At 51.3% G+C, this 15,689-nt stretch overlaps 1 protein-coding gene across 2 annotated transcripts in view; it reads right to left on the bottom strand.

Moving 5' to 3' along the window:
* Positions 1 to 11: 11 nt before the first annotated feature.
* Positions 12 to 15,689, bottom strand: part of NPTN (neuroplastin) — a 45,092-nt gene continuing 29,414 nt past the window's right edge. Inside the window, exons 5-9 of one of the 2 annotated variants that reach the window (XM_071441896.1) lie at positions 10,678 to 10,811; positions 9,553 to 9,826; positions 1,826 to 1,847; positions 1,430 to 1,503; positions 12 to 1,087 (exon numbers count right to left, since the gene is read on the bottom strand). In XM_071441896.1, the coding sequence (XP_071297997.1) occupies positions 1,443 to 1,503; positions 1,826 to 1,847; positions 9,553 to 9,826; positions 10,678 to 10,811 (491 nt within the window). In that variant the 3' untranslated portion in view covers positions 12 to 1,087; positions 1,430 to 1,442. The remainder of the gene's footprint in view (positions 1,088 to 1,429; positions 1,504 to 1,825; positions 1,848 to 9,552; positions 9,827 to 10,677; positions 10,812 to 15,689) is intronic. The other variant, XM_071441895.1, reaches the window with a different exon arrangement.

Below are 15,689 nucleotides of genomic sequence, written 5' to 3'. Positions count from 1 at the left end.
CAAGGCCCACAGCGGTTTTTGTCGGTGTTTTATTTTTAAAAACAGGTGAATCCACTTTTTATACATCATTGCACTTCAACAAATACACAGAACACGAGTTCATGCAGCTACAGTTACGCACATCATGAGAACCCTGGTAGGTCTATTTCTACAATCTTTAAATCATGAGAAATTACAGTGTCAAACTAAAGAGGAATAACTAGTTGCATAGAATATCACCATGCTGTAACATTTCATCATTTAAACAAAAAAAAAAAAAAAAAAAAGAAAATTATAAAAGTTTGCCTGAATTGAATGTACAAGAATATGTCGAACACATCAGTGCAAAAGGATTTGAGAATTTACATGAGTTAACAAAAAAAAAAAAAAAAAAATCACTTAAAAAGCAATCATATATATATATTTATAAACTGAAGGTTTGTTTTTGTTTCCAACTGCATCCCACCACCACCAGCAGCCCCTGGCACCACCCAGCCCCGACGCCCAACAGGACACCCCGTGCTCCATGGTTAAAGCCCTTAAGGAAATTCCAATGTCCCTGCTGCAAGCACCGGCCCGGCATCACTCCCTCCTTCCAGCCATACAGTAAGGAATGAATATCAGCAGCTTCAAAATGAACCACAACGACTTCTGGTTTCCCCTCCCCCAAATATAAATATATACTGTATATATCTTTAAGTTTTGCTGTACTTTACAAAAGAAGTCTCACTAGATGGCAGCGGTGCGGTTTGAGCGGTGCCGAATTTAACAGCTACAGGAAGTAAAAAACAGCGCATGCGTGAACCCGCCTGGCTACTGCTCGTGTAAAGAGAGGAAAGGAGGAAAAAAAAGCAACATTCACAGCACATCAAGCCCAAAAGAGTTTACACCTTCTACACGGAAGCATTATTAAAATTCATCTGGCTAGGTCATCCTTGCAGGAGAGGCTAAATAAGGCATGCGTTAGACAGTCATATTGTTGCTCACTTGGAAAGGAAAGAAAAAAAAAAAAAAAGAAATCAGACAGAACTGGAGTTCTAGAACCAAGAGTTCCAACCCTTAAATTTAGCAGGTCATATTGCCATCAGTCTCTCAGAAACTTAAAGCTCTAAAAAAGAAACGAGAAAGAGGTGCTAGTCAATGGTGAACAGCGCGAGCCGCCGCAGCCTGCAACCCCCGCGCTCCCACCGGGGCTCCCGACAGCCCCAGCTCCGCCTTTTAGGGAGGAATCAATCAGGAGGGCTCGGCAGCTCTGCCCAGATTTTAGCAAGCAGGTCCTTAAACCCCCCGCCTGCCTGAGGAAATCAATGTTTGGTCCCCCCCCGTGGTCCCTGAGGCGCAGCAGGAATGTTTCATGGTTAATGCAGGGAACGCTTTGCTGCTGCCCCCCAGCACTCCAGGCAGGAGGGCTGGGCCTGCCCGCTCCCAGCCGGGTGCAGGCAATACTTACATGATGAGCGTTTTTAATTTGTGTTTCTCTGACGTAAGTTTTTGTCTTTGTGATTGTTTGTAGAATTGGTTTTCCTGCAGAAAGGGATGGGAGAGAAATGCATCAAAAATCAGTCACAGGTACAGGGAAAATGGACGTTTTTTGTACTTCATTAGGCAGCGTTTCAGTCTTCTTCCCTTCAACTGGCTGAAGACAACACAGTTTTAGCCTTTGTATTTTAGCCTAGTATTTGTTTTCTAGCAAGATGTTGCTTTTCTTTCCTCTGGTGCTAAGAAACGCACCAGACGGTCCAACACCATCTGTAATGTCACATGCAATATCAACCCTATGATTTATCACCTCCCACAACCCCCCAGATTATCCCAAAGAGTATTTTTTTCCCAAAAACACACTTACATTGGCCCAGCTGGTTCATCATCTGCAGCAAGCATCCCGAGGCAGCCAGGGAGAGACAAGGGAAGGAAAGAAAAACAGAGTCAGTGTTTGTAGGGGGTCACAAGGAGCAGCAAACTGATCTATCTACAGCATCAAAGGCCATTCCAGTCGGGAGTGCAAGGATCATGGAGTTACTGCTCTGGATTCGGGTTTAATGGCAGGTATGTTGCTTCAATGGGTTTAGTTAACACTTGGAATGCTGGTCATGAAGGACTGCAACTGTAGCGGACAGATTGGTGCAACATGATCAAGGCTCATCTTGTCCCCAAGTTCCAGTGGTTCAATCTCATAAAAAATAGATGGAGACAAACCAACGGTTCAGTTGTAAAATCCTGCTGGATGTTTGCTTGCATTGACTTTTTTTTAATATGTATTTTAATTTTTAAGCCATTTTTCCACTGCTGATGGGTAACTCCTGGTATATACCCCAGAGGGTACATACCCCACACTCATTTTCCCCCATGGATGAAACAACCTCTACATTCCCCATTTTTCTCCAAGTTTAATTAGAAGGGACCAGGTTAGGAACGCTCAATTCCAGCCCCAGCCATGGTCCTTGGGCAGCAGCATCCAGTGTCCCCAGGAGGAGTCAGGGTGCTGGGACACCTCTGGACACACTTCAGCTGCAGAGCACTGACAGCATCGTCCTGCCCACGGCCCTTGGCAAAACTCATTTAGGAGCTGGCGGGGGATAGGGAATCTGCCAATGAGGAATGTTTCATATTAACTCTCAGGACCAATTGGGCTTTGTTTTGGAATTCTCAAACACCATTTTCACCCACACTGTAGTACAGAAGAAAAAAATGCATTTACACAACAGTACAAGAGTCAATCCAGGAGCCTAATGCTCCCACAGATGGATTTTGGGGGGACCAATTCAGGCCCTGCTGGTTTTGGCACTTGACAGTTGCCATTCCCAGCTCGTGCCGGAGGGATTTTTCAGGGAAGTCTTTGAGAAACTCTCAGCAGGATTCCACAAGGGTGCTTAGTGCACATGAAGCAGTTATGGAAATTACAGTCTTACAGTGTAGGCATCCGCATGAGCACACGCCAGGAGTAATGTCAGGGAGAGGGGACATTACTCCACCTGGGCCCTCGAGGCAACGGAGAGGCAAAGCCACCGCTAGCACAGACAGTGACCAGAACAGAAAATACTTCAAAAATAAAGAACTAACCACAAACCAAGAGCTTTACAGCCAAAGTAACAGACTAGCGACACACTGGTGTCCACAGAATTCCAGTACCAGCAACAGTAACTATCGGACACGGTACAGAGAACTGGGACTAGGAAGGACAGCCAGACATCAATGTGCTGTTGTATATACAGTGAGATATACAGAGACACATCAGGTACTCAAACACAAAGCACAGCAGAGGAATCTATGGCTTCCTTCCACAAACATCTCTGGGAACCGAGGATCCGAGAGCAGCCGAGCTCCGCGCTCCGGGCGGGACAGGGAGCCCTGGCCCCGAGGCCAGCGCTGCCTCCGAGACCCAGCTGGGCTCCAACAAGCACCATCCACTGCTTTGGGAGTTTGTTTGGCTGGACTTCAGCAATAGCAAACTGCACCCTGGACACTCGCTACAAAATAACCATTTTCCCTTCTCTGCTCAAAGATTTAAATGCCTGTTTCAGATCAGCAAGTTTGTGTTGTCAAAAATAAAAAAAATAAATTAAAAAAAAAATTTTAAAAAGCAGCTTCAAATTGATAAAGGCTGCCATCAGTGATTCCTCAGGAAGATCCCACAAAAAAGCCTACTGGGAATACTCTATTTGGTGGATCCCCACGACTCCTCCCTGTCCCATCTCTAAGCTAAACCACAGCTAAAAAGACCAAGGGAAATTCCCAGTCAGTTGTTAAGTGCTGGCAAAGCATCCCCAGTACAGTACAGACACAGACCGAACCCTCAGCGAAACCAGGGGCAACAGAACAACAGAAAAACCAGTACAAAATCAGACTAAAGAAAAGGTTCAAAACAGCAAACTGAAATCCAAATTAGTTGTGAACGTGAATGAGGAAGTTTTCAAGAGTGTTAACGTTATGACTTGTGCGTTGTATAGACTGAAGCGGAGGTTAAACAAACTCCAAAGCATGCAGAGCTCTCACTTACCACCATTTTTTAAGGGTATGATGCAATTGAAGGGGGGAAAAAAAAAAAAGAAGTCATAGTAACCGACAAGATCAATTATCACCCAAAGCTTTAATGCCACAGCCCTGCTCTAGGACAGGCAGCAGCACCTATGGCACAGAAAGGGCCCCCAGCACTGGGAGCAGCCACTGAGCCCCTCCTGCAGCACCTGCCCTGCACTGGGCACCTCCAAAACCCCCCTGCTCAGAGCACAGCCATAACCCCACAGCCAGGCCTTTCCTCAGGGCATGGAATGACCTGCTTCATGGGCTCCCAAAACTGCACATTCTGAGCCAAAATGGGAGAAGTGCTGCTTGCCTTTAACACAGGTAATCAATCCCTGCAGGCAAAAATATCTGGGAATTAAAATTGGAAGATGATGACAAGTAGATCTCCCTTAGCTCCTCCACTTGGATGGGAATGTGTTTTGTGCCCCCCCTCCCATTTTCAGCCTTAATTTACAGGCATTTTGTATGTCACTCAGTTTCTTTCACCGCCTTTGGAAAGCTACAGGGTTTATTTTTAGTATCAAATTAATCCTGGGTAGCATCTTGTGACTGGTGGAAGTTAAAAATGAAACACTAGCGGGTTCTTCCAGCACTAAGATTCCAATTTTTGCTTCTGAAGGGATTCTACATCTCAGCTCATGCTTTAAAACCTGGAAAGAATCAATCCCAGCCTGGTTTGGGTTGGAAGGGACCTTAAAGCCACCCCCTGCCATGGGCAGGGACACCTTCCACTGTCCCTGGGAGCTCCAAGCCCTGTCCAGCCTGGCCTTGGGCACTGCCAGGGATGCAGGGGCAGCTCAATGCTCTGAAGGAGCAGCCAGAGCCTGTGACAGCAGCTCAGGGTCCTGTGTCCATTCCCACTGGGATACAGCAATGCTGCTGGGAACAGCTGCTGGCTATGGCCTCACTGTGTACCTGCCTCATCCTGACAGATTTAAAGTGTGGGAGAGAAAGATGTGCATAAAAGGGAAAAAAAAAACCACCAAAAGCACTGGTTACAAAAGGTAAATGGTTGCAGTTAAACAGTTTGTTTCTTTCAATTACTTACAGTAATAGCAGGAACAGGGAAAGTCAAGAAAAAAGCAAAAGAGGGTTAGAAAGAATGTGGGGATTTGGATGGAGCTTCTGCAGAGCCAGGAGAGGAAACACATTAATGGGAAGTCTTTGGATTAGGCTGAGGAATGAGAGGGGAGAAGGAAAAGGGACATGTTATAACCCAGTCACCCCAGGGCTATGGATTTCCAAGTACAAACCACTCCCATTCCTATGGGGAATGGAGCCAAGGGGTTTTTACCTTCTACTTACCCCAGCAAACACCCTTTAACCAGGGGCTGTGCTGATTTTAGACTACTGGGTGCAACAACAGCAGCCAGCCCCCTGCTTTAGGAACCTCTGCTAGGCTACACTCAGGTGGTGCTGGCTGAGCCATGGAACCAAGCAGCTCAGGCTGTACTACAGAGAACAGAGCCATTCCCTGCTCTCCCTGCCCAGGGCAGCACCCTGGCATTCCCTGCTGGCACCTCCTCCCCTGGGCATGCAGCCACGTGCCAGGGCATGCCAGCTCATGCAGCTCTCACCCCAAAGCCACAGGAGCTGCCTGTGGCCAGCCCCCTCTGGGTGTGCCAGCCCCTCTGGGTGTGCCAGCCCCCCCAGGTGTGCCAGCCCCTCTGGGTGTGCCAGCCCCCCCAGGTGTGCCAGCCCCCTCTGGGTGTGCCAGCCCCTCTGGGTGTGCCAGCCCCCCTGGGTGTGCCAGCCCCTCTGGGTGTGCCAGCCCCTGCCTGCTCTCTGGGAATGGGGAGCGAGCTGGACGCTGCCTTGCCAGGTGTAAGGCAGGTCAGAACTCAGGTTCTGAGAGGATGCAGGAATTCAATCTGAGAGGATGCAGGAACTGAAGCGCCATCTACCCTCCCTTCCTCCTTCCAGCACGGGATTTGGGTGTGCTGGGAGAACATCCACAGGCTCTGCAGCAAACCCTGCTCCAGGCACCCCCTGATGCCACTGTTTTGGTGGGAACAGGCATTTCGTGGGTGCTATATTCCTTTTCCTGCTCTCCAACAGCAGGAAAAAGAATCAACTCCCAAATCAGAGTCCTGAGAAGGAGGAAACATCAGCAAAGGAGCTCCTGAGCAGCCCTGGCCCGAGGCACACCAAGCAGCTCACGGACACACAAAGCCAGGTCCATGCAAAACTGAGGCCTGCAGTCAGGAAATGCCAAAGTTAAAGGAGTGTCCCAGCACCTCCAACAGAGGGAACATCTTTACACTGAACTGCTCCAAGTGTAGCCAGGAGCCCATCACCCTCCCCAGCCTCCCATGGGCACGCTGAGCCAGGGCATTTGAAGCCTGTAGAACATGGAGATCTGAGGGAAACATTCAATTGTTTCTTTGGGCTGGCCAGGCAGAATTTCCAGGTGCTGGGGGAAAAGTTCCAGAGGCCTGAGGATCCTCTCACCCAGAGAACGTTTCTGTCCCACCAGTCACGTGCCCCAGGAGTAACTGGGCACTTGTGCCCAGCACCAGACTGGTCTCACCTGAGCAGCTGACCCAGCACACCCCAAACATTGTCATTTGTGCAGGTTTAACTGAGCCAGCCCTGAAGTATCACCTGGGCACAGCACAAGGTGAGAGCTCATGGTGGGCACCTGCAGCTCCCAGCAGAATGCAAAACCAGCAGCTCATCCTGCACTGCCCCAGTCAGGAGCCAAGGTGTGCTCCAGCAGTTCATTAACAGCTCCTTCTGCTCCAAAAGCCTTTGGTTTTCCTCAACACAGGAAGTGGCCTCCTTTAGCAGCACTGGTTTTCTCCAAATTTTAAAAACAATCCTTAGAAGTGGTCTGAGTAAGCCACGTTTCCAGTTCTCTGTGCACTCCTCTCAGCAGACCAGACAGTGGCCAGGACATCAGAGGATTCCTGAGGGACAGGGGCAGACACCCTGAGGTGGATGTGTGGTACCTGCAGAGTGGGGACACCACAGGTGCAACACCTGCACCCAGCCCTCAGGATCTTTACAGGGATCTGCAGCCAGAGCCACCCCCCAGCACGATGTGCAACAGATCCACAGGGGCCACCCATCCTCACCCCTGCTGTGGGACACAGGCTGACACACACCTGGGGGCTCCAGAAGGGCATTCCAGAGTTATTCCACCCTGGGAAGAGGGGGTGATGGTGCTGATGATGAAGCAATCCCAGTGTGTAAATTTGGAGAGGCCCAAGGAGAACATTCCCATCCCAGCAGGAGGGGCAGCAGCAGCACCGCACGTGGAGCCCTGCCATGAGCACATCCCTGAAGCTGAGCACGACACCAGGGCTGGAGAAGCCAGCAGAGACCCTGGCTGGTGCCAGCTGCTGTGGGTAAGGAGTGCTGTGTGTTTGGCCTCAGCCTGCTGGCTCAGCCACAGCTCCCTGCCCTTCCCTCCCCAGCTCCCTGCAGCAGCGGAGGCGGAGCTGTGATTTTGGAAGGGGGAGCTGAAATCCCAAACTCCGAGCGCGCCGCTGCATTCCAGCATTAACTTTGGCATTTCGTAACCATGTCTTGAAAAGAAGAAAATTCAGGATAACCCCAGTCAAACACCCCCACGTGGCAATCAGGAGGCTCCTGACGATTTCCCACGTGTGCATTTAGACGTGCCCTGCTCCCAGGGCGTTCCCCACCACAGCAGCACAGAAAGCTTCGGTGCCAGTATGGAAAATGCACAACTATCCAAGGAATGTGGGACTCAGGGTGGCATGGTGCCAGTTGTGTCCATCAGCCAGGCAAACCTCATCCCCAGCTACGGCCTGTCATACTCAGCATGGATTTCTCCTCCAGGAAAGGGGACAGGGAGAACATCTGACCCCCACAGAGGTGTGTCATGTCACTCCCCAGGGCTCTGCCTTCACAACAGCAGCCCCAGTGAGCACTGCAGTGACCTCAGCTCCTTGGCTCATCATCCTGGACAGCTCCAGGGGGATGATGAGCCTGGATCCCTTGGGTACCTGGGGAGTGGCCACACCAGCCAGGAAAACTCCTGCCTTGGAAAGAGGCAGTGAACTCTTCACCTCCAGTGTGATCTGCTAACACCACAGCCAATTCCTGTTGGATTCAGTCCATTTGGGGCTGTTTGCAGGGAACATTTGTGCATCAAATTCCCAGGACCTTGTTTTGGTCCTTGTGAAACTCCATCCAATGAAAATTCTGAATGTGGGGAACTGCAATCACTGATGTGGAGGAGGAGGAAAATGAAAATTATCTGTTCCAAGTTTTCCAGGCTGGTGGAGGTCCCTGAGGCCACGTTGAGAGCAGGACAAGCCCTGGAGCCACTGGAAGCTGTTAGTGATGCACAGAACATGCACTACGGTTCAACTGGGAGCTCCACTCTGAGAACAGCCCCCACACATGCTCTGTAAGCAGTTAGTAAGTGCTACTCAAGGCTTACAACCAAAGCTGGTTCCCTCTAGGGATGCACTACCTCAGCCAGTTCTGATCCAAGCCTCGGCCCTGCTCCTGTTATTCCATTTGCTGTGTTCCACGAGCTCCTCTCCTCGCTGTAGATCCCGTGGGAGGCCCGTGAGGGTGGCTGTGCCCACCCCACACACACATCACTGTCCCACACCTCTATTTTCATGCCCTGTGAGGGCCCCCTGCAGCCACACAGCCCTGGGAAACAGCTCTCAGTGGGAAGGGCTTGGCCAGCCCAGGATGGTGCTGAGGATCACTCCAGCACGCTGCCCTCCACCTGCCCCATGCTTGGATCCATCGTGTTCCTGCAGCACCACGACATTCCTGCTGCTTCTCCCAAGGAGTCCTCGCAGAGGTTTTCTTGCTACAATCTGGAGTAAGCTGCTAGCAGCACATTAAAGGCTGTTTCTCAGCATGGATCTTGCAAATATTCAGCCTCACACTGCTCCTTTCCCCAGCTGTGCACAGGGCAAGGTGTGCAGGAGTTCATAGATGAAAGTTACTACTAGTTGTATGTACCAAACACAGATGAATTAATTAATTATTGCTACCATCAAACCTGATAATAAGCCCTATTTTTATAAAATCTAATCGGTGGCTACAATAGATACAGGTTCCAGAGCATTCCTTAACTACAGATTCAGCTACACAGCAGAGTAAGAGCCCTCCCCCCATCTCTGATCCCTGCACACATTTTAGTTCTGAAGCACCTTTGCAGCCCCAATCCCTTGAAGTGCAATGATTCCTTGGTTTGAGTGCAATGTCCCCTGACAGCCCCTGCCCAGTGTCCATCCACAGGGAGGAGGGAATGCCACCAGGGCTGAGGGTGCTGCCAGCTCTGCCCCTGTGCTGCTCCTTGGGGCGGACACACAGAGAGATGGGAGCGCTCCACCCCTCAACAAACAGAGACATCCACAACCCCCCTGAGACCCCCTGAGATCCAGCCCTGGGCCTTGCACCCTTGTGGGCTTCATGTCCGGAGAGGGAGGAGAGGAGAAAGGCAGGAGCGTGGAGCGGGGCAGGCTGTGCTGCTGGTCCTTCCTGCAGAGCGGCTCCTCCAGCAGCAGCAGCAGCGGGGCCGGGCGGGTCAGCGGCGGCGCGGGGCGCACTTACCGTCGGGAACTTCGTCCGGCCGCTTCCGCTTCTCGTAGATGACGATGATGACCACCAGGATGACGATCTCTGCCAGGATGCCCAGGAAGGGCCACAGCGGGGCCAGGTGGCTGCGCACGCGCAGGATGGTGGTGACCGACACGGAGCCCACCTGGTTGGTGGCGTTGCACTGGTACTCGCCGGGGTCCTCGTTGATCTGCAGGTTTGTGATGCTCAGCTCGGTGTAGTTCTCTTTGTTGGAAATGAAGAACCTGCCCGAGGAGTTGTTGATGTCCTGGCAAAGGGACAGGGGTGGGAAAGAGCAACGGCTTTAAGGCCTTTGTGGCAGGGGAACAGGAGATTGGAGGGAGGAGCCCAGGCCTGGTGTTTGTGTCTCCAAACACCACAGAGGGAACTCTGCCCTCAGGGGTCTGATCACTGCCAGCACTCAGCCACTCCTGAAAACCTCCAGCTCACACTCAGCAGGGAACACTCATCCCACCCTGCTATTTGCTTCACATTCTGGCTCCATCCATCCAATCCATGCAGCAACAGGAAACAGCTGGGCTGGAGGGGCTGGAAATTCCCAGCTCCTCTTTGCTATTCCCACTGCTGGTCACATTTTCCTGCTCACTACATCACTGGCTACACGGAACAAACAGATCACCCAAGCTCTAACAGGGATCATTGCCACCTCCTCATAATAAGTCTTATGAGCTCAACCAGTAAAACTTGGAGGAATTTATAACCCAATGTGGTTTTAAATCACATTTCTAAGTCAGTCTTGCAGTTTGTAGCAAATTCCAGAAAATGGCTTTCAGGGTAAGTCCTTAACTTTGCTCAGCAGTGCAGTGAGCAGTTTTTTTCACATACCAATAATAAAAGTATCAATTTTTTATTTATATATATTTAAATATATTTACATTTTTATATATTTGTATTGATATTGATATATAAAAATCAGTTTTATATTTGCCCATCCATCCTCACTGCTGTCAAAAATACCCACCTTGACTCACACTTTGGAGGGACTGCACTTGGAGAAGTCACAAAGCTCCTTCAGCAGCCCATCCCCAACCCCAGGGGATGCTCTCCTCCCTCTCAGGGGGTCTGGGCAGGGTGAGACACCCTGAGCCCATTCCTTACCTCAAACACCCCATTGACCTTCTTGCGCCACACCCACTCAGGGTGGGGGAAGCCCACGGACTTGCAGTACATCAGGGCCTCCTGGCCCTCGTTTTTGTTCTCACTCCTCTTGTGCCCAGTGATGTCAGGAGTGGCTACGAGACAACAGAGCAGCTTGTAAGTGCAAACAGGCTCCTTTCACTCACCTGCACACAAATCCCTCCTGCTCCCTGCAAGCTGGGCTTTGCCACCCCGAGGGGATGTTATGGATGCACTCTGTATGTGTGTGTGTCCCTGGGAGCAGCCCTGACCCTGTGCTCTGTGTGTGTCCCTGGGAGCAGCCCTGACCCTGTGCTCTGTGTGTGTCCCTCAGCACAGCCCTGACCCTGTGCTCTCTGTGTGTGTCCCTCACCCTAACCCTGTGCTCTGTGTGTGTCCCTCACCCTAACCCTGTGCTCTGTGTGTGTCCCTGGGAGCAGCCCTAACCCTGTGCTCTGTGTGTGTCCCTGGGAGCAGCCCTAACCCTGTGCTCTGTGTGTGTCCCTGGGAGCAGCCCTAACCCTGTGCTCTGTGTGTGTCCCTGGGAGCAGCCCTAACCCTGTGCTCTGTGTGTCCCTCACCCTAACCCTGTGCTCTGTGTGTGTCCCTCACCCTAACCCTGTGCTCTGTGTGTGTCCCTGGGAGCAGCCCTAACCCTGTGCTCTGTGTGTGTCCCTGGGAGCAGCCCTAACCCTGTGCTCTGTGTGTGTCCCTGGGAGCAGCCCTAACCCTGTGCTCTGTGTGTCCCTCACCCTAACCCTGTGCTCTGTGTGTGTCCCTGGGAGCAGCCCTAACCCTGTGCTCTGTGTGTGTCCCTCAGCACAGCCCTAACCCTGTGCTCTGTGTGTGTGTGTCCCTCACCCTAACCCTGTGCTCTGTGTGTGTCCCTCACCCTAACCCTGTGCTCTGTGTGTGTCCCTCAACCCTAACCCTGTGCTCTGTGTGTGTCCCTCACCCTAACCCTGTGCTCTGTGTGTCCCTCGGAGCAGCCCTAAGCCCCCCCGAGCTTAGGCTGGCTCAGGGCAGTGCCTGGGCTGACCCCTGGCCCAGCAGATGGCCCCAGGCTGCAGGGCCCCCACCTTTAAAGCTGCAGCTCCTAATTACAGCACACGTGGCTGGATGTGTGATGGCAGCTCTGAGCTGTTAATCCAGCCCAGGCCAGCCTGGCTGCTCCAGGAAACTGGAATTTCCTACAGGAGACTCCCCTGCTCCACCAGCAGATTCCCTGCAGGTGCACCCAGAGCCAGCAATTCCAGCTGCAGGCTGAGATCATGAGGGGAATTTGCTCAAAGGGAACAAAAGCTCTCGTGCCAGCAGACAGCAGCTGAGCCTGCTCATCCCAAAATTGCAGCAGCAATCTTTGGGAAAATGCCTGGCAAACTGTCCTGCTTCCTCCTGTGCTGTGTCAAAGGGGTTTGGGTGCAGGGAGCATCCCGTGCCTCAGATCCTTTTTGGACAGTAACAGCATCATCCAAATGAGATTGAGAACCACAGAAAACCCATGGCTGTAGGAAAGCCTGGGGTTCAGCTCCTGCTGGTGTGTGTTCACCTGCACAGGCACACAGGAGAGGGCCCAGGCATCCTCCAAGTGCCCATGGGAATTCCAGCAGCATTTCCAACCCAGCATTTCCAACCCAGCATTTCTGGACATTGGAGGAGTCCTTACCAGAGGATGAAGCCCAGCCAGATGCCAACTCCTTAATTCCAAGATGATGCCAAAACCACTACACCATGATATGTAAGAACAGGCCAAGAATAAACCCAAGGGGTTTATTTAAGAAAACTGACACCCAATATGTGTCATATTTTATGGAAAATCCTTTCATTAGGATTTTTCCTCCTGAGAAGCTGAGAGGCCTCAGAAATGAAATGTAAACAATGGTTATCTGCTGCTGTGGAATGCAACAGGTGCATCTGGGATTGGTCTCATGTGGCTGGTTTTAATTAATGGCCAATCAAAGGTCCAGCTGGATTGGGATTCTGGTCAGTCACAAGATTTTATTATCATTCCTTTTCTTTTCCTTGCTAGCCTTCTGTTGAAATACTTTCTCCTATTCTTTCAGTAGAGTTTTAAGATATCATTTTCTTTTTCTATAATATATATCATAAAATAATAAATCAGCCTTCTGAAACATGGAGTCAAGATTCTCATCTCTTCCCTTGTCCTGGGACCCCTGAGAACACCACCACCCAAAATGCAACTTTCCACATCAGACATAAAAATACCCTGAGAGACATAAAAGCTGACCTGCACAAAGGCATCAGATCCAAACAACCCCCTGCTCTTGTACAGAAAGGAGCTGCCAGGAGCTTCCCCACCTGCCAGGGGCAGGAACACCTGGAGCAAATGGAGTTCCTGAGCTGAATTCATGTCCTCAGGCAGGAAATCAATCAGCCCTGGGGCTGGCAGTGCTGTGCTGCTGCCAGCCCCTGTCCCCAGCCTGGGAGAGGAAAATGTCATTTATCCCAAATAATGAGGGCTCCAGAGGGGACTGGCATCTGGGCACCTACTGAAAGATGCCACCACTTCCCTGCTGGGCTTGGGACCTTCCTAAAGCAGGAGCTGGGTGAGCCCCCTCTGGCTTTTGCTTCCTGGAGGATGCCAAGGAGGGATCTCCTCCAGCCTAGGGACACGGGAGCCCGGCGGTGACAAGGACACAATCCCAGAGCTGGCACTGCTGGAATGCCACCAGGGGCTGCAAGCTGGGAACATTCCCATGAGGAAGAGCAGCAGTGGCACTCAGCAGCTCGAAGCTGCTGGCTTCCAGTGCCACCCTGAGCAGGGCTGAGCCTGGAAAAGGGGACAGGGACAGCACTCCCAGCTGGCCCAGTTTGTGTCAGGCTGCTGGCAGGGAGGGAAGGGACAGGAAAGGACAGGGAACACTTTCTGGGACACCTCCACTGCTGCTCAGGGTGACACAGTGACATTGCAGGAAGGAGAGGCCAGCTCCCAGGGTGATCCCAGGGAGATCCCAGCAGAGCAGCAGTGCCCAGAATGCCTCTGCTGGGCCAGGGCTATTCCTGGAGCACCCTGGGGGCTCTGTGCACTGCTGGGGTTTCAGGGCTCAGAGACACCACCCCAGCATTTTCTGTCCCAAACAATGCAGGAATCTGTGTCCTGCTGGCACCAGAACCTTACAGCCCCAGCTTCAGCAGGGTTTTCCTGGGAAGCTTTTTCAAGCCAGGACTGCTCCTTGCACCATCCTGTTCTATTGTCAACAAAAGCCCAGGGCTGATTCCTTAGGTTTTCATTTTTCTCTTCTGTGTTGGTGTGCAGCTTTAGCTTTATATTAAGTGTTACTGGGATCTTTTCACAGGGTGGTGGAGACAAAACAATCCTGTTCTAGCTGGAGACTCAAGGACTGGAGACTCTTCAAACTTATGCCCAAAGCATAAACAATGTGAGAAGAGGAGGGTGGGAAAGCAAGCAAGGAGGATGAAACTTCATCACTTGAAGCTGTTAATTGGACAGTTAACTCCTATATGCAAATGGACTAAAACTTATAAAAATGTGAGATCTCATGACCGAGCCCTGTTTTGATTCCATCTTGGAGCCATCTGGGCACTGCCAGGGTGTGGCCTTTGAGGGCACTTCAGTAAATCCCCACTTTATTCCCCTTAACTCCATCCAGCCTCTGCTCCAGCTCCTTAGGGCATCAGGGTGAGGCAGGTTTTGTTGGGAAGGATTTGGATTTCAGCTCCCTCTCTGTCTGTCACTGCTGATCACTGGCACCAGCAAAATGCCCCTGGCAAAGGGAGGTTTGGATTCCTGCATGTGAAACAGGAAAAATCCTCAAGGTGGGCTGGAAACACCTCACAAAGAGCAAAAGGAAGCAGAGTTAATTTAAATTAACTGCTACCAAAAAAAGGGAAAATAAATAGACATTCAGGCATGCTTGACATGAGAGGAATTCTAAGCAGCATCATTTTGATAGTTTTATAAACCTAAACACAGGAGGAAAGGGGTTTGTGGCAGAGTGACCATGAGGCTCCCAACAGCACAAAATTCAGTGTGCAGCAGCTTTCTGAAGGGTTTGGGGGTCACACAGCCAGGAAAATTCATCTCCCCATGTACAGGAGGCATTCAGCCCTTCCAAGCTCTTTACCACTGAAAAGGAGAGGGAAATTTAAATGTGTGACACCTCCAAACCATGGCCCAGTTACCTTCAAGTTTCTCATTAATAGACAAAATTAAAGCAAGGGCAAAGCACCTAAAAATATTCCTGCACTGCAAACTGGGATGTCTGAGGGGTGACCTGAACAGGAAAGTTTCTTTTTCTGGTTATGATTCCAACCCCTGTCTCCCTCTGGAGCTTGAAGGCACCAGGAGCAGGGGGAATGTGAGAGGATTTTCATGGGCTCAAGGAGTGTCCAATTTAATTTATTCCTGGTAGAGAAGAGCCAGGCTGCAGCAGAGGTTTGCTCAACAGCCAGGAATTGAGGCCCAGGCTCTTCCCCAGGAGTAAATGGGGAGGAGGGAACAGGAAGGTGCAAAGGGAGCAGGAGGAATCCCTTGATGAGGCAAGGGCAGAAAGGCCTGGCAGGAAAGGGAATTCAAAAGGTCCTTCCAGCAGCTGTTTCCTCTCCCCTGCTCCCAAGATCCTGAGGAGCAGGGGCACTGCAGAGTTCTCCAGGCCTGCAGTTCATTGCTTGGGGTTCTTTTCATCCTCAGGCCCCCAGAGCTCCACACCAGCACTGCAGGGATGCCCCAGGTGGAAATGCAGCAACCAAGGATCCCCTTCCAGGGAGCAGGAGGGGTGCCCTGGCCAGGCCTGGCAGCTCCAGCACCACCACCCCCATCAAAATCACCACCCCCAGCCTGCTCCAGTGCCAAGGAAAAGGGACATGGGATCCCTGCTCCAAGGGGCCCTTTCCCTAAACCCAGCATTTGCTGATTCCCTAAATCCAGCATTTCCCTAAACCCAGCATTTCCCAGATTCCCTAAATCCAGTTTCCCCAAACCCAGCATTTGCTGGATTCCCTAAATCCAGCAT

The sequence above is a fragment of the Agelaius tricolor genome, unplaced genomic scaffold (genome assembly GCF_023055355.1).
Source record: "Agelaius tricolor isolate 1412-34295 unplaced genomic scaffold, bAgeTri1.0.p SCAF_16, whole genome shotgun sequence".
Classification (NCBI taxonomy): domain Eukaryota; kingdom Metazoa; phylum Chordata; class Aves; order Passeriformes; family Icteridae; genus Agelaius; species Agelaius tricolor.
This window is presented reverse-complemented; position numbering and strand designations above follow the sequence as displayed.